Here is a 22590-nt window from a genome sequence, read left to right on the forward strand (position 1 = left end):
CGCTCAATGCAGAGGCTGCCAAGCTGGGGTGACTTGGCAGCAGTGGTTCTCAGATGACACACCCGGAACCAGAGAGGAGGGAGCCCGATTCCGGGGTGCATAACCTGAGAACCGCCCTCTTGCAATCCAGGACCCTTTGGGGGATGTTGGAGAGCTGGTTTCAGCCTGATCCCTGCACTCCAAGCCGAGGGACCCCACCTGTCAAAGAGACACCGCTCACTCGCAGATGACCTTCAAGCTGTGGCAACTGGCCAGGAAGAGACCGAGTGAGGTTGGCTCCTGAGTGTGTCCAGCCAGACTCACCCAGTCCCACCACACTGGCCACCTTCTAATTAATTTCCTTTCAATATGCATGAATGTGTTCACTGGGGCACTAGTATACACATAAACACATAAACATGTAAACACATGAACATATGTAAATATGTCTGTATATGTATGTATATACACATATATATGAATATAAAACAAAGATGCTGCTCTATGAACTTCTGGCCTATGTAGTTTTCTGTTAAGAAATCCATGGTACTTTGAGTAGTTTTATCTATATTAATATGTTGTTTTTTTCTAGCTGGTTTCAGAGGTATTTTTTTATTTTTTGTTTTCAGCAGTTTAATTTTTTGTGTCTTGGTTTGGTTTTCTTTGAGCTTATCCTTTTGTTTGGTTCATTGAACTTCTTGAATCTGTAAATTTGTATCTTTTACTATATTTACAAAGTTTTAGACCATTGTTTTTTTTTTCCATATAATTTTTCTGCCCCAATATTATTTTACATGTACGTTAGTCTTTTTTATAATTGTCCTATAGGTCCTTGGGGCACTGTTCATTTTTTATCATTTTCTTTTCTCCCTGTTATTCAGTTTGAATAATTTCTATTTATCTTTAAGAAATTATTACTCTATGATATATGAATCATAATTAAAGTTGAACATCAGTTGAACTTAGAAATCTCCTGAAAAATAGCTGTAGTAAACAGCTGCAGTGAAACTTGTTTTCAATGAAACACTGGTTCAATAAATAAATCTAAACTAAAACTGAAAAAAAATCTCATGCAATATTATTTGCTGTAAATTTTAAGTTGTTAGCTAAAATGCATTGAAGCAAATTGGCCAAATCCTGGGGTATACGGTGCCATTTCCTATAGTAGTACTCTTATCAGCCAAGACACTGAGTTCTGTGTCCCAGCAAGTAGCAGTATAGTTACTATTTTTCAATAATAACCATACGTTGAAACTATTCTTTGTAAGGAGATGGGAAAGTAATAAAACTTGTTAGAAATATTTGCATCAAAAACATTTTAAAAATTAGCAAATAAACTTTATCATTCAGCCAGAAAACTCTAATATTAATAATTATACAGATTCTCTCATCCTAAGTGTGACATTTTACTGTACCAGAATTCAGCTAGTACTATAGGATAAAAAATGAGACAATTTTTTTTCTCTCAAAAAATAAGCTATCGCACAACATGAGAAATTTATTTTAAAATAATAATTTTTCAATCATATCTGGGTCTGTTTTGTCTGAGATCAGGATGGAACCGTGTTGCTTAGCACTGAGCTGTCAGTTTGCCTGTTCCTTGCAATGATTTTTATTCTTCTGGTTTGGTCTTAAAGAATAGAGTAATACCTTCTCTCATAGATTTGCTATTTCAGTTGATGAGTGCTTGGACAATGCTAGGATATTCTGGTATCTGAAGAGGATTCATTTTAAAAAATTGTCTACCATGGTGCAAGGATAAATGACTTCTTTGAGGTTACTTTACCATTTCCTGTAAGTCTGAGAAAGTAGTTGTTTTCAAATCGCCAAACTGAATTTGGGGAGAACTAAACTTAGCTGAGCGATTCTGTGGGCAAAACCCACTTATTGTTTCATTTCCATCTTCCTGTAGAGAAATTAAAATTTTTAAAAATCTCCCTGGTTCCAGGCACTTTTACTAACCAGCTAGATAACTTTAGACCAAAGTTAATTGTTTTAGCTGCAAATATAAAGGTTTAGAAGGTCTCTAAAAAAGTTGGTAGTTTTCTAAAATAGCAAAAAATCAAAAGTTTCAGTAAAATGAACACAGACTGTCTTGTATTTGGATAATTTCATAATCTTAATGAGAAAGGAGGAAAGTCCAACTTACTGCCCATGATGGGGTAGTAATACAGGGAATGTAATTGGGCAATATCAAGCAGCACCTTTTGAATACCTATTCTGTGCCTGGCTGAGAGAGTTGTGGAAACCAGCTGTCAGTGTCTGACACATTTGGTAGTTGTTTTAATCTTTGAGGCTATCCTAAAGCTCCCTGCAGCTCTTCAGTTCTGACCTGGAGGTGGGTCTGTGACCACCCCTCCTCTAGAGGCTGTGAAGACAGGAAACGTTTGCCAGCAGGAGGGGCCTGGTTTGACACTCCTGGGCTATTTTAAGTGATATCGTATGTTGTTGGAGAGTTAAGTTACCAGTCAGAAAAATGTGGGTTTGGAACTTGGTTGTGCTACTTACTAGCAAGTTCTTTAACCTCTTACACTCTCACGTCTTCATCCATAGAATGTTATAGGGATTAAATTAAATAAGCTCACACATGTAAAATGCTGATTAATAATACAGAAGGCTAATAATTATGAGCACTAAACTATGTGGTAGGCTCTTTTCTAAAACTTTTACAGGTTTCTCATTGAATTATCAATTCAATCAGAGAGGTACTGTTATTATCTCCATTTTACAAAAGAGCAAACTGAGCTTAGAAAGGTGAAATAATTTGCTCAGTGTTACACAGGAAATGGCAGAGAATATCTCAGGTTCGAGAGACATTTTTAACTACCCGCTGTGCTCAGCCCATTATTAGCACATGCTAACGCCCTCAGTGAGAGTTGGTTTTTATCACCGCTTTGATTGGTGGTGGTATTGAAATGGTAATGGTGATGATGAATTTTGGTTTTACTTTTCCCAATGTCTAACCTGGTCCCCTTCTAGGACCTCAAGCAGAGAGCATCTTCACATCATTTGATGAGGGAGGGAGAAAGTATGAAGTCATGTACATCAAGGCCCTTGAGCTTTGGAGGAAAAGCTACAGCTGCACACAGTTTTTGTATGAAGAATGCAAAATGTGTTCCATTCTCTCCTTAAGTGTTTGAGTTGAAGTCCAAAATAACCGTGAGACCCTGCATGTGTTTAAAGATGCCACAGAGTCATAGAACTGGTATCTATAGCATATATCAATTTTGTCTTAGGGGATAAATTAGCCTATAAGAATAGTAGACACACCAAAATATTAAAGGTATACTGTATGGATGATGGATAAATCAGTCATCTATTGCTGCATAATAAATCACAAAACATAATGATTTAAAACAAATATTTTATTTGCCCATGCTTTTGTAGGTCAATCATTTGAATTGGGCTCAGCTAGGTGTTTCTTCCACTGATTTTGTCTGAGGTCACTTGTAATAGCCGTCATCTGGGCAGGTTAACTTGGAGTTAGAAGATTTAAGATAGCTTTGCTCACCTATCGGGCAGTTGGCACTGATTGTTGGCTGGGCTTGTCTTGTGGTTCCTCATCCACAAGGAGGCTAGCTCAGATTTCTTCTCATATGACTCTCAGGTCAGCAAAAGAGAAATAGTGAAAGCTATGAGGCCTCTGAGCCTAGGACTGGAAATATTACTTAGTCACTTCTGCTGCATTCTACTGATTCAAGTAAATTACCAGGCCAATACAAGGCGTGGAGACAATAGATTCCACCTCTTAATAGGAGAGCACATGGGAGATTAATTAGCAAATTCTATCCTGGTATCCAGGTTTTCTGATTTTACTGGCCAGGACCATTTCTAAGACATGCCAACATTTGATAATTTTTCATTAATTTATTAACTTTACATCTTGAACAGATTAAAACATGATCTGTACATGTTTGAGCGTGTTTTCCTATTAATTAACATTAAAAAGAAAATGTAATAAAAACATCCAACATACCCACAACTTCACCTCAAAGAAATACTGTTAACACTTTTAACACTTTTATTTACAGTGTGTACAACTAGACAAATATTATTTATTTAAAAATTTATAGCCTGCCTCTCAATGCTATATCTTGAATAGCTTTCCATGTTTAAAATATATGTAAATAATTTTATGTCTACATAATATTTTATTGGGTATGAATATACCTATCCCCTTTCATTAAACACTTAGGTTGTTTCATATTTCTTGCTATGTAAACAAAACTGTTATAAACCTTCTTATATATAGGTGGGGCAAAAGTAGGTTTACAGTTATTTGTATGAAAAATAATACAAATAAACGCAATTTCATGTATTCACAACTATAAGCCTGCTTTTGCCATCCACTCTATATATGATTGTGTAGATTCTCAGGATAAATTCTTCTTGTGGAGTTACTTGGTCAAAGGAGTTTCTTGGGCTTTTGACACGTATTGATGAGACATAATTTTTTAAAGTCTCTGGTTTAAATTTATCAATGAGTATAATTTTGCAGATGTAGGTTCTTAAGTACCTTAGTAAAATTATTCTTCAGACACGCACAAGTAAATGTACTCATTGCTTTGTGTTTGGAGGAACTTAGGTATATTCTTTTGACTGTCAGGATGAACTCTTAGATGTGGTTTACATTAGTTTCCCTTTAACATGGAACATAATACTTTTTAAACCTAGGGGGAAATGGAAACCATAAAAATACTTTCCTCTAGCATTTCAAGTCAAAGTGTATAAACTTAGTTGATAATATCATATTGACTCAAGGTTTTGTTTTCCATATGGACCATTGATTAGAGTTCTACGTCTTTCTTGTATATGATATATGCTGCCCATATTGCATCTGTAATTTCTAGGTCCTTTTTTTCCCCCAAGTGGTTTGAGAACTTAAACACTTTGAAGCCTGGATGCAAAAATTCTTTTAGGACCCTTGTCTCCCAATCTTTTTGCTTTTCTTGCTAATACTTAATTTGGCAGCTGCGTTATTTTGGGGTCTTGCTTTTGTAGGGTCTTTCCAATACATAACCCAGTTTTCATATAAACTTTTCATTTTTGTATTTTTTCATTTAATACTTAATTATTACATAACTATAATTATAATTTTAAATAGCATAAGCTGGCTTATTCTCTCGGTAAGAATGCAGCTGTTCTGCTGGGGGCATAATTGCTTGGACTTTCTAGAGCACATGTGTCAAACACAAGGCCCGCGGGCCAAATCCAGCCCGCCAGGCCTTGCAATGTGGCCAGCACCGCACTGTCATCACTGCACTCCGCTGTCAGTTTATGACATTGTCAGTTTATGACTGTTTAGTAAACCATTCGGCCCGCGATTTAGGCTGGATTTTAGATTTTGGCCCCTTCTCTGATTGAGTTCAACACCCCTATTCTAGAGAATAACCCTTTAGTTGTAAGCATTCACCGGGCAGTTGACATCAGAAAATGTCTTTCAGAGGAAATGGAAAACATTGGTTAATTAGGAGGTTTGTTAAAAGAACATCCACCTTGTTTGTTGAAATGGAATATATCTTTTACTGAAAGAAATGAATCCTCCTTTACTATTTTATTATTGTTTTACAAGTTAAGGTTTGCATTAAACTGCAGGTACTTATTTGTTTTACACCTTGATTTTTGACATTAACTCTGTATCTGAAACATTTTATGCAGATTCTTTATGTAGCCACAGCTCTTGTTTTTGTTTGGTACTCTCATTGGTCATTGACATTCTCTAGCAGGAATGCCTCCTTTTTCTCTTAAATGTTCTCCTTGACAGGTATTTAAAATAATGTGCTTCACATCGAACAGACTGTCAAAGTTTGGTGGGAAGGCAGGGAAGGAGGAGTGGTTAGACCAACCAAAGAACTTGTATGCATGCATATAAGCATAATCAATGGACACAGACACTAGGGGGGTAAGGGCATGTGCCTGGGGGTGGGAGTGGCTGGGGGGAGGTCAATGGGGAAAAAAGGAGACATATTTAATACTATATGTAATAATTTAAACAATAAAAAAATTGTGCTTCAGATCTACAACATTAAACTTGCAAGTAGTTCATCTTTTTTTTTTTGCATCTTCCTCCCAGCACTAAAATGTTGATATTTGCTCATAGGAATGCAGAACTGCACAGAAAATAGCAATCGTGATTAGATAGAGTAAATCTAATACAGCGTAGAATTTGAAGATGGTGGAAATTTTATTGACTGAATATTTTAGTTTGATAAGGTAAAATCAATGTCTATGTAATGCTGCCCTTTAGGCTATTTCACTTAGAAAATCTTGAGCAGTATATAAATTTAAATTGCCGCCTTAACAAATTTAATACCTGTTTTATTGTGTGAATCCAATTATAGCAAATGAGCATAACCTTTAGATACACTAGTTCCTACGGGTATTTTGAGAATAGTAATAGTGTCTTTACAGTCAAGACAGCCATGGACAAATGTGTTAGAAGGCAGATGTAAAACATGCATATTAAAATCTCTGAAACAGGATTATCTGAAGTTACCTTGTTCCACTCAGCCTGAAGTCCTCCATGGACACCGCTGGTGCTGATTCTGAAAGACTTCAAGAGGCCAAAGTTGTTGCCTGTGTTATTATTTGGTATTTATGGCCCCAAGGACAAAATGAGGTTTCTGGACTCTTCTGCCTTTACTAGTATCTACTGATAAGTGTTGTGAGCAACATTTAAGCATCATCTTTTACAGTTAAAGTATGGGGGGAAATTTTTCTGATGGATCTTAAAGAGAAATACTAGTGTGCTTGGCTGAAAAGTAAAAGTGTTTATTTGCTTATGTGTTTGAAGCTCCTACCCTAATTACTTAATATATTAGCAATAAATGCTTTATTAATATAGCACTTTATAGTCTGCAAAGTGGTGTGACCCACTTATTGGGCAATGATAATCTAATAACTGGCAAGCCAGTTATTATTTCCATTTTAAAGCGAGAAAACTGAAGTTTCAACACACACTTACGTGGTGGAGCCAGAATTCAAATCCCCAGGTTTCCATTTAATACACTTTATGCCTCCTAAACCATAATGAATTTAAGTTAAATACTGACTTAGAGAAAACAAGAGGAAATGTAGTAAGAAGTCTGAAAAATCACTGTTCACTGGTGAAGAAGTGAGGTGACTCTGAGCCCATGATCACTGAGGTAACTACTAAGCCCTGCATCACAGTAGGTGTTAGAAGGACTTTGATACCCTCATAGCCAGCATGTTAATTTTATCTTCTTACAGGTCTCAGGAACCTGCGTTCAGCCCCTGGAGAATTTATGAGCAGACATGGAGATAATTTTCATTAATTAATACTGCCTTTTAATGTATGGGGTATTGCTACTTTCATTTAAACTTTTCAACATTTATTGCAGGCTTCTTCCCCGCTAGGTACCAGAGATACAGAGGCATTGTCTAAGTGTGAAGCAAAATTTATAATTGTAGTTTACTTACAGTTCCCTTCCCTATGGTATACCAGGCCTTGAATTTTTCTAAACCTTCTGTCCTTCAGAGTGTAATTCTTTAATAAGTGGAAAGTTACTAAGATTAAAATGTACCCATTAGTCTAGAAAAGTATCAGAAGCAGGTTTTGGAACTTAGTATTTCATCGTAAATGTGGAAGACTTGTATAAGCACGTAGTATGCACAGCTTCCAGTTTCCAGGTTTCAGAAGCTGCCAGTGAGTGGTGTGTAGTGTGGAGAGAGGTGACTCATAATTGGGGAATGATTGTTTTGATCTCTCCTGGTAGTTTCTGTAGAATATTGGCAGGGCAGCCAGCACAATTAACACTGCACAGTCTAATTATAAACACAATCTGTGGACAGTAGCTAGGGAGAAGCAAGCCTGCAATGGATAATTTTGTAACTTGGCAGAATTACTTTAGAATAATGACTAGATAAAGTGGAGTTTACTCTAAATCAAGCTTTTCTGAGATTGTCTAAAGAGTTACCTTAGGGAGGAAATGATATTTGTGGATGTCTCACTGGGTTATTTTTTTCAGGGCCCACATAGCATTTATTTTTTACAGTCCTTCTAACCTTTTCATCCTAAGACAACAGATTGGCATCTTAATGTTCAAGAGAGAGTAAGAGAAAGAGTCAGAGTGGGACTTTTTTTCCCCAATAACAGTTGAATTGATATTTAAAAGGTAAAAGAAACTAGGGATTTCAAACCATTACACTGGATTAGTGTAATTAAAGAGGGAGAAAAGATAAGCCTGTGGACTGAGGAGAGTGAAGATGGTGGGATAAGGGTCTGATGATGAAGTGGTCACAGCAGCCATGAATGCTTGAGAGAAACTGAGAAGTTTGTAACGTGTGTGTGTGTGTGTGTGTGTGTGTGTGTGTGTGTGGTCTCATACTAGTCAAAGGCAGAGCAGGCAATGTGCGTGGTTGTGTGTCCTTTGGGATTTGCAGAAATGTGGCTGAGAGCCAAGGACCAATTTAGTTAGTTTATATATAGGTTTCGGTTGTTAGGTCACTGAGATTCAGAATAGAGGTGTTAGCTGTGGAGATTGATTTCATATAATTGTAATCTGAACTATTGCAAGATGGTTGTATTTCTGCAGAATGAGCCTCAGAATTGTGACTACCCTAAATGAAGTAAGCACTTTAATTCAGATGTTTAAAAATGAGGCCTTTTTTTTTTTTTTAACTTTAGATTTTCCTGTTGAGAATTACTCAGTTAAAATTTTAAATGGGCACTTAAAATAAAAAGGTTTTTTATTTTTTAAAAATATGCAAAAATTTAAATTCAGAAATAGATGAGTTAAGTACAGTGTTTTTTCTTAGGAATACTTTTTTTTACTTTTAAAGAGATCATATGAGGTTTCAAAGGAATTTCTTTGGTTCATTTTAAATACTTGCATTTACAAAAAAAAATTAAAAAAAATCCCTAGCTTTTTATTTAAGAGTACGGTGAGAAAATATGTATTTTTAAATTTGAGTATAACTAGCATTATCACTAGCTAAATGATTCTGTGTTTACCAGCTAGTCTTAAAGAGGGACAGATAAGACTGTTGGGCTTGTAAAAGAGAGTCTCTGTCTATAGCCAAGGAATCAATTCTGATTTGTCTCTTTAATGAACCTAACAAAACTTTTGGGGAGATATGAAAAATTAGTTTTGGAGATCTGCTATACTTGATTTATGTGGATCTTTAGGCCAGTTTCTAGGAGAATATGATTTAGAGCCAATAACACAGCCTTACTGTTCTCCAGAAGCATTTTTTTTCTCAATTAATTTTCTGCTGTTTCTCTGTTTCATTAATTTCTGCTCTATTCTTTATTATTTCTTCCACTTCTATTTAATTTGCTATTCTTTTCTAGATTTTTAGGGTGGAAACATATCTGATGATATGATGACATATCTAAACTTGTAACTTAACCATAAGCATTGGAATTGGGGGTGGGTAGAGAATTTTTTGTCAGAGTAGAGCTGTTCCAAAAAGTCACCTTCTTTTGTTCTAAATTGTAATCTTTTCTTTTTAAGCTTAAATGTCTTTAAAATAAAATCTCTTTTTGATGAAAGAAGATTGCTCATAGGCAAATAATTACCTTTTTTGGTAATTAGCCATCACTTCAGAAATTTAATGAAGTTTCCATTTGGAGATGATCTAGAAGATTTAAATTCTGTCTCAGGCTTGGAGTTTTTAGCTCTATTTAAATGTGTCAGTGGGGCCTCAGAAGACTAATCTTTTATTTTTAGAGCCTAATTTGGTTGCTGTATTACCTAATTAAATATAGTAAATCTTGTATCTGCCCAAGAAGCCTTATTTTTATTAGCCCTATTCTTGTAAAATTGTTTTTGGCTTATTGATTTGGAAAAACACTCCATTTCATTTTCTCTGAAAATATGATGGTAATTTGAAGGAATTAAAGTCTGTTGGAAGTTTGCTCTTTTTAATTCAAGTTCTTCACCATGTTTGCCATAGCTTTACTCAACTTTTACTTTTAACAGTCCTTTATAGGTGAGGAAGGTGAAACTAAAGCATGCTTGGTAACCTGTTTGAGATCAAGCATTTAGTGAAAGAGCCAGGATTTTAACCTCTGTCTAAAGTTAGGCCAATAAAATAAAATAAAATAAAATAAAATAAAATAAAAAGTTAGGCCTTTAACTCTATAATATGCTATTAATCAAATACCTTCACTTGGCTATCTGACAGATATTAAATATGTCATGTCCCATGTCCCATACCAAATACCATCTCATACTCTGTTTTCACTATCAATGCCCCCCCCCCCAAGAACCCCTCCTCCAAAAAAAAAAAGAGTATGAAAATCTGTATTTTCCAATCTCAGTGAATGGCATTTCTTCTTTTAGTTATCCAAGCCAGAATTGTATAGAGAATTGACATACACTTACCTCTGCCTCTCCACCCTACAGGCCCATCCAGCCCAAGCTGGTGTCAAACAATTCCTGTGTAATTCTCCTTCAACATGACTCATTGTCATGTTCTCCTTTTTTACTTCCACTGCTACTGTGACAGTTTGAGAACTTTATAATGACCTGGATTCCCTTTATTGTGACAAACCAACTCATTGCTGCTCACATTATCTGACATGAAGAACTAAGCTTTCTTTTTTGTTTTTAATCTGTTGCAGAAATTTTGTAAGCATATAAAAATGAATCCTTGGAGAAAACTAAAATGAAAAAAGACATGAAAAATATGTTTCATTTTGAATTTGACAGATATAAAATTATTCTGAAATTTCTGTAGTTTTCAAATACTAATTTTCTATGTGTATCCTGTCACAGACAGATAAACAATTTGCCGATTGGCGCTGGTCCATAGACTACATTGAGGAACACCAGTTCTTGATATCTGATGAAAAGAAATGTCTTCAGCTTTCTCAGATTATAACCACATGAGCCTATGTTATTTAAAACTGAAATATTTCAACTAGAAGATTCTTTGCTTTTGGCTTATAGAGAGCTTGGATATATGGATTTAAGAGGTTTTAGAAAATTTCCCATTTCTTTAAGACGCCTTCTTTCAATGTGAATAAATCCCTTTGTGAGCAAGGGGTAGTCATGTGTTACATTATAGCTTAATGCTAAGATCAAAGTTTACCAACTTCAGAATCTAAAGCAACATTTTCTTAAATAAGCTTAAAGTATAGCCTTCATGGGCTACCTGTAATAACAGGATTTCCCCTCATTTGATATATTTAACTTGATATGATTGCACACATATACAAAAGTTTGTTTCTAATGGGCAATAAAATACAGCAGGTGGGTTGATTTGTTTCATTTATGAAATATTAAAATTCTATATATGTATTAATCTGACTGAGTGATAAATAATAAAGTTAACCTGATTTTGACAGGCATATGACTAAGTCCTTGTCAAAGTTTTGAAGTTGATGAATTGTGGACAGGAGATGCTAAAATGGTCAGACTGTGGATTTTCCCTTGGCTTTAAACAGGGCATGGCTTAGGAATCCAAAAACTCAAAAATGAAGTTTTAGAAGGATAGATGAATTCAGGGATGGAAATGCTCTAAATATAAGCTGAAATCATACCTAGAGTTAGTTTAGAAATTTATTAAATGAAACCATACTGCCCAAACCCTCATTATTGTCTGTATCAGGTAGGTCTGACACAGAACCAAACACATGGACAGATGCCTAAGAGAACATAGTTTTCCTATGTGAGATTTTTAAAAAAAAAAAAATCATAAAAGAAGGTCTTTTAGACATTTTAAAATGAAAAGGCAAATTTAAGCAACTCATCTACAGCATGGCCAGGTACTAAAAAATTACCACAGAGTATTTCTAACCATTAAGTGTTCATTAAGAGTTGAAAAAATTTTTAATTCAATTAAAGCAATATTTGCTATCAACTAGACTCTCAAACACGGTAAACTATCAAAACAAAACTTTGTCACAGAAATTGGGGTGCTATAGGAAGTTTAGGAGACTAAATTCCCAAAGCAGGATGTTATAACTATCACCCTTCTTCCATTTTCAGATCGTTCACAGGAGGTGGATAGGTGGCAACTTGCTAAACCCACACCCAGAAAGTGATTAACAGTTTTATTCAAAAAAAACTTAAACTAGTGTAGCTTTTGTAGGATGGAGAGGAGGGAGGAAAAGGCAACCTAACTGGTATTTCTATGCTCCCAAAGGAAAAAAAAGGGGGGGAGGGTGTGAGATAAAGTGAAAGAATATGTATTTTAAAAGATAATAAAGAAAAAATAAATAACTTTAGTTAATTTACATTGTAGCAAGTTCAGCTGAGTTATGGAATAGCAGGTGTTCACCAGGTGGACTGGATGGAAAGGAGAAATGATGACATTGTAGACGAAGGGAACAGAGAGGAGAGAAGGCATGTGGAAAACAGCATGAAATAGCGGCATAGCTTGTTCTCAGAGTAGATGGGAAGGCAGGAGCACACCCAGGCATGGAGTGACTAGTGTCTAGCTGATCATGGAGAAGGCTTACACCAGTGCTTCTCAAACTTATGGGCACTTAAATCTCCTGAGGATTTATTAAAATTCAGATTGAGGGAAGGGAGTTGAGAGTCTGCTCTTCTAAAAAGCTACAGTTTTGAGCAGCAAGACTGTACATTTTGTCTTAACATTTATTGATACTTTGTTTCATGAGTTGCCACTGTTTAGTTATTTAGTGTTCGTTAAATAGCACAAAAAACATGGCATTTCTGTTAAGCTAGATATTAAGTAATTTTATGTAAGTTTGCTGATAGAGAAATAATACTCTTAGCAACTTCATTGACAAACACAAAATAAATAATTTATATAAAGCTCTCATCACTTATTGAATTAGTTGAAAAAGGGAATGCAACATTATAATGGAAAGAATCTAAAATTTGGTATCGGATTTTTAGAATTTAACTCCAGTTTCAGTTTTGTGACTAAATAACTGTGACTGTATGAAGATAAATTAACCCAATCCTTCTTTCTATTTTTTTTTTCCCTTCTTGTCTGAAATAGGTATAATACTTTCCATTTTATAGAATTGTGTGAGAGTTAGAAATGATATGTATAAAGTACCTTGTAGGAAAGTTTAATGGGAGTTTCAATGATCAAACTTTTGAGATCCCTTAAAAGCTAAATTTGTGTGATTCTTAAGTAAAGAACATTGAATGGCCCTGGCCGGTTTGGCTCAGTGGATAGAGAGTCAGCCTGCCCAAAGGGTTCCGGGTTCAGTTCTGGTCAAGGGCATGTACCTTGGTGGCAGGCTCCTCCCAGGCCTAGGACTTGGTCTGCACTTGAACAGGAGACAACCAATCGATGTGTTTCTCTCACATCAGTGTTTCTCTCTGCCTTTCCCTCTCTCTGCTACTCTCCCTAAAAATCAATGGAAGAATATCCTTGGATAAGGATTCTAACAACAAAAAATAGAACATTGAATGATCTGATCCTAGGAATTATTGATCTATGTGTGATTATTTACTCATCTACTTTTTGGGTCTTTTTTTTTTTTTACTCAGTGACTTTTAGCAAGTTGGAGACTGTGGTTCTTTGTAGTTTATAAAAGCTTTTACCACTACCAAGTAAAAGGCCCACTTATACTCAGAGCAAATATAAAATGGTTGTTATAGAAGGGTATATGTTGTACTTCTGAATGCTCTGGAAGCATGAGAAAATAGGTTGGATTATAGTTTTATCTGATTTTTACTATTCTTTTGTTTTATTTTTAGTATATCTTGATTATGGAAATTTTCTATATAATTTACTACTTTCAGTTTGCTGTGGTACAGGAACATCCTTCTTCCAGGAGGAAAAAATAACCCAACCTTTTGCTTAGCTTTTATTTAAGCCTGTATAGAGCACACCAGTGATTCTCCTTAGGGAGCCAGAGAAGAGACCCACAGAGACCCTAAAAGCAGGGATTCTGGGTTCTGGTGCCAGTACCCCAGAAGGGGGACATGGACTGTGGGTGGGCAGGGCACATCTCTTTGTTCTTATTGACTCCTCCTCCTGGGGGGCATGCACAGCCAGAATTAGGCCAAAGCAGGGCCCTCTGAAGTTCAGGACAAGGGCCCAGGTTGTTGGGCAGGAGTGTATTAAGGAAATTAGTATTTAATCTCAGTTACCTTTTTTTTTTTTTTTTTTTTTTAATATACTAACCTTTGTATTTATGACTAGTATACTTTTATTTATGCCTGAATTTGTAATGGATACAAGAAAATTACAGCATCTTATTTATTAGTTCAGTAGCTCTGAGATGGAAATAAATCTTAGTGATAAAAAAATTCTTAGATTTAATGCAGTCTTGCTAGTAGACATTTTATTATGAGCTTTTCTTCCTAACTCCGTGCCTTGCCCTTATGTTTTGGTTTTTCAGATCGGCTTCCACTCCCCAGGAATATGATTGAAAACAGCATGTTTGAGGAAGAGCCAGATGTGGTGGATTTAGCCAAAGAGCCTTGTTTACATCCCTTAGAGCCGGACGAGGTGGAATATGAGCCGCGGGGTTCACGACTGCTGGTGCGGGGTCTGGGAGAGCATGAGATGGATGAGGAGGAAGAGGATTATGAGTCGTCTGCCAAGCTGCTGGGCATGTCCTTTATGAACAGAAGCTCAGGCCTTCGGAACAGTGCAGCCGGCTACAGGCAGAGCTCAGATGGGACTTGTTCAGTGCCCTCTGCAAGGACCATGCTGGTCTGTGCTTTTGTCATTTTGCTTGCCATTTCTGTAATAATGGTGATTTACCTACTGCCCAGATGTACCTTTACCAAAGAAGGCTGCCACAAGAAAAACCAATCAATGGGGCTCATTCAGCCATTCGCAACCAATGGGAAGCTGTTTCCATGGGCGCAAGTCAGGCTTCCCACTGCCATTCTGCCTCTGCACTATGAACTGAACCTGCACCCAAACCTGACCACAATGACATTCAAGGGTTCTGTGGCGATCTCGCTTCAGGCTCTCCAGGCCACATGGAATATCGTTCTTCACAGCACAGGCCATAACATTTCAAGAGTGACCTTTATGTCAGCAGTTTCAAGCCAGGAAAAACAAGTTGAAGTTCTGGAATATCCAACTCATGAACAAATCGCCATCGTTGCCCCGGAAGCCCTTCTTAAGGGGCAAAATTATACCTTGAAGATAGAGTACTCAGCAAATATATCTAGCTCTTACTATGGGTTTTATGGACTTTCTTACACAGATGAACATAATACGAAAAAGTACGTAGCCCTCTTAAATAATTCTGTTTCTTTGCTCTGTGAGACTTCTGCAATATGGATTCCTTTGCCCCCCCCCCCCCCCCCCCCAGAGACAGTAACTACAATTCTTTAACATTTAGGATGTTATGTGTGAAAGAGCAGAATGGTGACTTGGAAAAATGTGCTTTTTCTTTATTAGTCAAAACCTTGAACATATATCATATATCGTGGTGGGGTTGAGGACATGCTAATGGAAGGAAATGGATAAAGATTATACCTATTACAGTCTTTATCACAAAACGTACATTATTTTGAGTTTAAAATATATATATATATGTATGTATATATATATATGTATATGTATGTATGTGTATCTATCTATCTATCTATCTATCTATCTATCTATCTATCTATTACTAGAGGCCTGGTGCTCCTCAGCTCAGCCTGCACCTTCTCCAATCCAGGACATCTCTCTAAAAATCCTAGAGTGCTGGCTCCTAATCACTCACCTGCCTGCCTGCCTGGTCGCCCCTAACTGCCACCCCTCTGGCTTGATTGCCCCTCACTGTCTCTGCATGCTGGGCTGATCGCCCCTAAGTACTCCCCCCCATCCCTCCTCCCCCGCCAGCCAGGTCACCTCCAACTGCCCCATCCCTGCTGGCCTAGTCGCTCCTAACTTTCCCCTCCCCCTACTGGCCTGGTCACCCCTTACTGCCCCCCCACCCCCCCACCCCTGCTGGTCTGGTCACCCCCAACTTACCCCCTCTAACTGCCTGGTCACCCCGAACTGCCCCCCAGCCTAGTCACCCCGATCTGCTTCCCCTGGCAGCCTAATTGCCCCCAAAAGCCTAATTGTCCCCAACTGTCCCCCATGCCAGCCTGGTTGCCTCTTACTGTCCCCCCTGCCAGTCTGGTTGTCCCCAACTGCCCCCCTCTGCCAGCCTGGTTGCTCCTAACTGCCTCCCCTGCTAGTCTGTTGCCCCAACTGCCCCCCCCCTCCTGGCCTGATCACCCCAATTGCCATCCCCCCCTCCTCGCTGGCCTGGTTGCCCACGTAGCCTGCTGTTCAGTCGTTTGATCATCCCTCACTAATCCCCCTGCCAGCCTGGTCACCCCATGCAGCCTGCTGTTCATTCTTTTGGTTGTTCCTCACTAAGCCCCTGCCAGCCTGGTCATATGCAACCATCTTGTGAGGGTTAATTTGCATATTACCTCTTTATTATATGGGATAAGATGAATGTAGTTATCTCTTGCCTATTAGAATCTCTGAGGGAAGCAGAGTAAAGATGAGTATGGATTATTCTTTAAGACCTATTTTCCTTATATGTGGAACTTTTAGGAGGCACTTAGTGATATGCGGGAGAGGGTGTTAAGATGTGTGTGATTACATATGTCATTTTTAGTGTCTTTAATCTTTGCTGTCTTTTGTTTTTAATGCCAGTGGCTATTTTGAATTTGACAGTTTTTTTTTTTTTGTTGTTGTTGTTGTTTGTTTGTTTTTTTCAATCTAGTAGAGACTTAATTTGTGTGTTTTTTTAAAGTGACTCAAGCCTGGCCAGGTGTTGCTTAGAGGTTGAGCATCGACCTATGAATCAGGAAGTCACAGTTTGATTCCCGGTCAGCGCACATGCCCAGTAGGGGGCATGCAGGAGGCAGCTGATCAATGATTCTCATTATTGATGTTTCTATCTCTCTCTCACTCTCCCTTCCTCTCTGAAATTAATACAAAAATATATATTTTTTAAAGTGACTCAAAACATAAAAGTATTCAGCTCTCTATTTAGACCATGTATTTTGCACTTTAATCTTGGTATTGATAGCATGTAGTTTGAATTTTCAGAAAGATGAAGTGTACACTGCATACAGGTTATTCTTAAAGTAGCAATAATGTCAATTTTCTTATGTGCTCAAAGTCCTTGTTAGATCTGCTTCACTCAGTTGGAGCATTGTGTCATATTTTTTGTAAACAGCATTTGAATTACTAATGCCATTTGGCTAATGTATGCTGGTGTAATTCAGAAAAATAGAAATGAATATTTAAAATCTATTTGAGAAAAATTTTTGATCTTTCTTAAATGGGGAAAGACACAAAAGCAGGATCTGTAGCCCTATTCTGATAAGTAATTCTTCTCTTTTTATGTAATGCCTTTAAAATAAATGGCATGCTGACTCTTCATGATATCTGACATTAAAAGCAAGTTTATAATTGCAATGGTAGCTCAAGCTTCTTTGCTGTACTTCTTCCGTAATCTCTATCATTCTAGGAATTGTAGGATATACATTTAAAAAGTGTTCTTACTGTGCAAACAAACCTACAAGGCAAATCTTTTATCATCTCTTCCAAGTAGATTATTGCCCTTGGAGTAGGAGTCCCATAGTGTCAGCTACTATGTAATGAGAGGGAAAATACTATGTGGCAGAATAAGATGATTTGGGTATGGTCTCTTGACTCTTGCTATGGCTGGATTGAGAATTGAAATTGCTAGAAAAATGGAACACAGTTCCTTAAAATTAAGAAATTGAATATTAAAAATAGTATTTTAAAATCTTAAATTAGTCTGTGAAACTCTGCTGTTACTAAAAACATATAAATTGATTAACCTACTTGGTTAGATAAAATGAGTGCCCCACAAGAATGCATATCTTAATGCAAAATAAAAGTTTAGCAGATTATTTATACCCTTGAAGATATCTGAAAAATATAATTCAAAGCAATTTTTGGGTCTTTTTCACACTTCTAATTTTGTATAGTTATATTACAGAAGATTTTTTGTACTTTTTATCCCCTCTGAGATTTAAGAATAATAAATATTTAAACAAGTAGGTAAAGTAAGAGATATACTTCTCTTATTGATTGGAAAATCAGAGTATATGTAAATGCCAAACATTTATTGACACTGCTAGTGGTAAAAGAAGCTTACCGGTGTCATCTAAGAGGTGAAAATGGTCAGTAAATCTAGATGTTGCTGACGTTAGACTTAAGGTCTAGAAAGCAAACTGATGCTAAAGGAACTAGTAAACAAATTTAAGTTGGGGATGTGTTTTAGTTCTTTGTCTTTCAATCTGTCAGTGTTTTTTTCTTAAACTCTTGAAACATCTTAACTGATCTCCTGGTTTCTAATCTTACCACACTTTCCTCTCTCCTTTTTTCTCCTATCTTCTTCAGTGTTGTCAGACTCGTATTTTTAGAAATACAAATCTAATAATGTTAGGAACCATTAGCAGTTCCTCATTTCTAACATGATTTAGTTCAAGATCTGGCCTTTGTTTTTTCATAGCCATAGTGAACTTCATGAGCACTTTCCTGAATTCCATTGATAACAATAGCCCATATTTACTGAAAATTGAAGTGCTAGAAGCTGTTCCAAGCATTTTATATCTTTAGTTGTTTATCCTATTAAACCCACTAAGAGCAGGATAGCAATATTTTATTTATTTTATGGATGAGGAGGCAGAGGCACATAGAGTAACTCATTTAACAATTTATGGCTAGCAAGTAGCAGAAGGGAAACTCAAACCCAAGGCAATTTTAGCTCAGAGACATTATTATTATATTATTATTATTATTATTATTATTATTATTTTAATTGACCTCAGAGAGAGGAAGAGAGAGAAACATCAATGATGAGAGAGAATCATCAATTAGCTGTCTCCTGCAGGCTCCCTACTGGGGACTGCACCTGCAACCCAGGCATGTACCCTGACCAGAAATCGAAATGTGACCTCCTGGTTCATGGGTCAGTGCTCAACCACTGAGCACCACGGGCTGTGCGGAGGCCACATTTTTTTTAAAAAAAATCTTTATTGTTCAGATTATTACAATTGTTCCTCTTTTTCCCCCCATAGCTCCCCTCCACCGGGTTCCCACCCCACCATCTGCCCTTACTGCCCTCCCCAGAGGCCACATTCTTAACCTCTGTGTTGTACTGCCTCCCTAGTTCACACTCCTTTCCTCTATCCATGTGATCCCCAGTGCTTTGAGTTCTCTTACCTGACCTCCAGCTAATTCATAATTGCCTTCAGCTCTATTATAGGTAATAAATTGCAATTAGTATTTCTGAAAGCAAATGCAGTCACTAATACAAAAATAAGCTTCAAGGTACTTAACATAAGTAAGATAGATTATAAATATCATCAAGCAGCAGCCTTCTCAAAGGGACTTTTATGTGTAATAGTTATTATTACATCTCTTTTAACAAGAATTTAAGATTTTATTTGCCTTAGCATATTATGATCCAAGTTTTGTCCAAAGTAATGGTCCAAGTAGACTCTTATATGATAGTATGGCTATCATCAAGCAAATATTATGGCTATTATCAAACTTTATCCCCCTCCTGGCCTTCCTCCAAAATCTTTTGTTAACTGGTTAAGAATGTTAGAATTACATGTAATGTTAGAAATGTAATATATTTAAATGGTTTCAAGTTTAAGTTGATTGTTATCTTTTTTACAGTTTACCCAAGAGAAACAATTATTTGGGCAAATCCTTAACAGAAAGAAAGTACAATAATTTTAACTGTGAAAGAAGAGTTATCTAGCATTTATAATAAATATCTATGTAGGACTTTATAGCATACCAATAGTTTTTATTATAAAAAGTTTTATTTGATTCTAAAAACAAAACAAAAAACAAAACAAAACAACAACAACAACAACAAAACCTAGGTGTTTGTCTGGGGATCCTATCTCAGTCCTAAATTTGATAAATAAGGAAATTGAGACATGATTTGCCTCATGTCAGAGGGGTGGTAAATTGAAGAGTTTATATCTTCTAACTACAAATCCCACACTCTTTTCTACTTACCTTTTAAAAGTGGAAATTTAGCCGAAGCCGGTTCGGCTCAGCGGTAGAGCGTCGATCTGCGGACTGAAAGGTCCCAGGTTCCATTCCGGTCAAGGGCATGTACGTTGGTTGCGGGCACATCCCCGGTAGGGGGTGTGCAAGAGGCAGCTGGTCGATGTTTCTCTCTCATCGACGTTTCTAGCTCTCTATCTCTCTCCCTTCCTCTCTGTAAGAAAAATCAATAAAATATATTTTTAAAAGTAGAAATTTAGCCCTAAGCAAGTGAGGCTATCGTGTCTAAAGTGGCAGTTGTATACTAACTGGTACCTGAAATAAGCACACCAGGGCCACACTTGCCCTGATTATTCTATCTACAGCCATGTTTGGATGATTCCCCAAATGTTTATTCCTCTGCTTAATTGAATACTTGCATTTCTCTTTTTCAAGTTTTTCTTTTAAACTTGCTTTACTCCCAATCTTTAGATGAGTCAAATTCTCAAATGCTGTTGCTGTGTTCTAAGAGGGAGAGGAAAATGTTAATTCATTTCTGAAGAGAGTAAAGGAAACAAACATACTATAGGACAGCTGTTTTTTTTTCAGTCTTCCTGAAAGTGCACGTTTCAAGTTATTTTATTTCAGAGAGAGGGAGAGGGAGGGAGGGAGGGAGAGGGAGAGGGAGAGGGAGAGAGGGAGAGAAGGAAGGAGAGAGAGAGAGAGAGAGAGAGAGAGAGAGAGAGAGAGAGAGAGAGAGAGAGAGAGAGAGAGAGAGAGAGAATGATGAGAGAGAATCATTGACAGGCTGCCACTTGCATTGCATTTTCCACTCTGGGGATCGAGCCCACAACCCGGCCATATGCCCTGACCAGTAATCAAATCGTGACCTCCTGGTTCATAAGTCAACATTCAACCACTGAGCCACGCTGGCTTGGCAGGACAGCCATCTTTAGTCCGTGAACACATACTGCTCTTTTGTTGTGCTTCCCATTCTTTCCAGATTGTACTTTCTTCCCTTCTCTACCTTTTCAAATATTTCTTACTTTTTAAATGCCTTCTTCATGTTTTGTCACCAGTTTCCTTACAACGTCTCAACTGCTAGTCAGAATCTATTCCCTACCCTTTGTTTCCAGTGCTTTGTTTTCACTGTTATGACATGATTTGCAGCCTGGCAAGTTTTTGTTCATCAGATAACCTCTGCCCCTCCCAGTTGATTGTGGATCCTTTAATAAGTAGGGTTGTACAATGTTTATCTTAGTATCCCTAGTACTTGGCAAGGTACCTTGAATAAGTACTTGCTCAATAACTATTGGATTAATTTGCATTTGATTTAGGTACTTTGCAGCAACTCAATTTGAACCCCTGGCGGCAAGATCTGCTTTTCCTTGTTTTGATGAGCCAGCATTTAAAGCTACTTATACCATCAAGATCATAAGAGAGGAGAACTACACTGCTTTATCAAATATGCCTAAGGTACTGTTCTGGTTCTTGATTATAAATTTTTTGAGTGGATCTCTTTCTTTGTTGAGACTTGAATTCCTCTTTATCAGATTGTTGACAATGATTGAAACATCATACATTCTTATTCTTCCTTAAAATACATACATAAAAGTTAAAATATATGTTGGAATCAACTGAGAAGTCAGCCCAATGAGCACTTGAGGAAAGAAAAAGACCTGCTGGGTATGGAATGTATGGGCATGAAATGTGAAGTGTGTACTATGTACTAATGATGTACGAAATGATTAATACTGTGAACTGAAGATCAGAGTGATATTTTCTGAGATATGGTATATTTGCTATTCTAAACAATGATATTTGATAGTGTTGAATCATGATTGACCTGGATGTTTTATTAGTTATTTAAAAGTCCGTATTGTAAACCATGGAGGTTTAACATGTTAAATATTACTTTCTTGTATGTGAGCTCTGCGTGGGAGGCAATGAGATTAAAACCAAGCAGAATTGTTTTTATGCCAAATAGAATGTAGGGGGTCCTTTTGTTGACACCTGAGGGGCTGTGTGCAGCCTGATAGGAGCCTCTCAGAGCCCATGGGGCTAGTGGAGAGGAACAGTTACATTCAACAAACCCTGGACTGAGCCTTTGTAGGCCAGAGAGAACATGATCTGTCCTTCAACAGGGAAGTTACGTCAACAACTCCACTCCCAGACATAGTCTTCACCTTAATCTTTCTCTGAAAAAGGTAGAATGCCTGCTTGCCTAGTATTCCAAAACATATTGCAATTCATGATCAGAAAATCCTATAAGGTTGCCTTCATTCCCTCGTCTTATGGCTACTACAGACTTCTCTAATAACTTTGATCCCACTAAACCTTCTTGGGGTCATTACATGGTACTTTCTGAAAATCATTTTGATGCCAGAGGATTAGGGCCAGACTTTCCAGACTCAGGTGGGACTGAGGCTCTTGGGATGCTACTGAAAGAAGCATTTTCAGAAGCCTCGATGGGAGGATGGGATGTGAAAGATTTTATATTGGCATGGAGTTACATCTCTCTGGTTCCAATGTCCCATTTCCCTCAAGCCAGTCCTGAAAATAGAGCAACTGAGAGTTCAGCAAAGCCAGAAACGAGGTCAGTGTCCAAAGTTTCTGTTCCATGTTGCAGCCACATGAGGTTCAGCATTCCAGCCAGATTAAAGTCTATTAGTCCATGTGTGGAGAGCAACATGGCCATGCATCTTGCAAGCACAGGAGAGC

At 37.2% G+C, this 22590-nt stretch overlaps 1 protein-coding gene across 2 annotated transcripts in view; it reads left to right on the forward strand.

The window, feature by feature from the left end:
* The window catches only part of LNPEP (leucyl and cystinyl aminopeptidase), an 83800-nt gene that overhangs the window by 17173 nt on the left and 44037 nt on the right, over nucleotides 1-22590 (forward strand). For both annotated transcript variants that reach the window (XM_084881946.1, XM_084881945.1), the window contains exons 2-3: nucleotides 14276-15116; nucleotides 21207-21345. In XM_084881946.1, coding sequence (XP_084738072.1) covers nucleotides 14299-15116; nucleotides 21207-21345 — 957 coding nt within the window. In that variant the 5' untranslated portion in view covers nucleotides 14276-14298. The remainder of the gene's footprint in view (nucleotides 1-14275; nucleotides 15117-21206; nucleotides 21346-22590) is intronic.

This window comes from Pipistrellus hanaki (genome assembly GCF_964339955.1).
Source record: "Pipistrellus hanaki genome assembly, chromosome: 4".
Taxonomy (NCBI): Eukaryota; Metazoa; Chordata; class Mammalia; order Chiroptera; family Vespertilionidae; genus Pipistrellus; species Pipistrellus hanaki.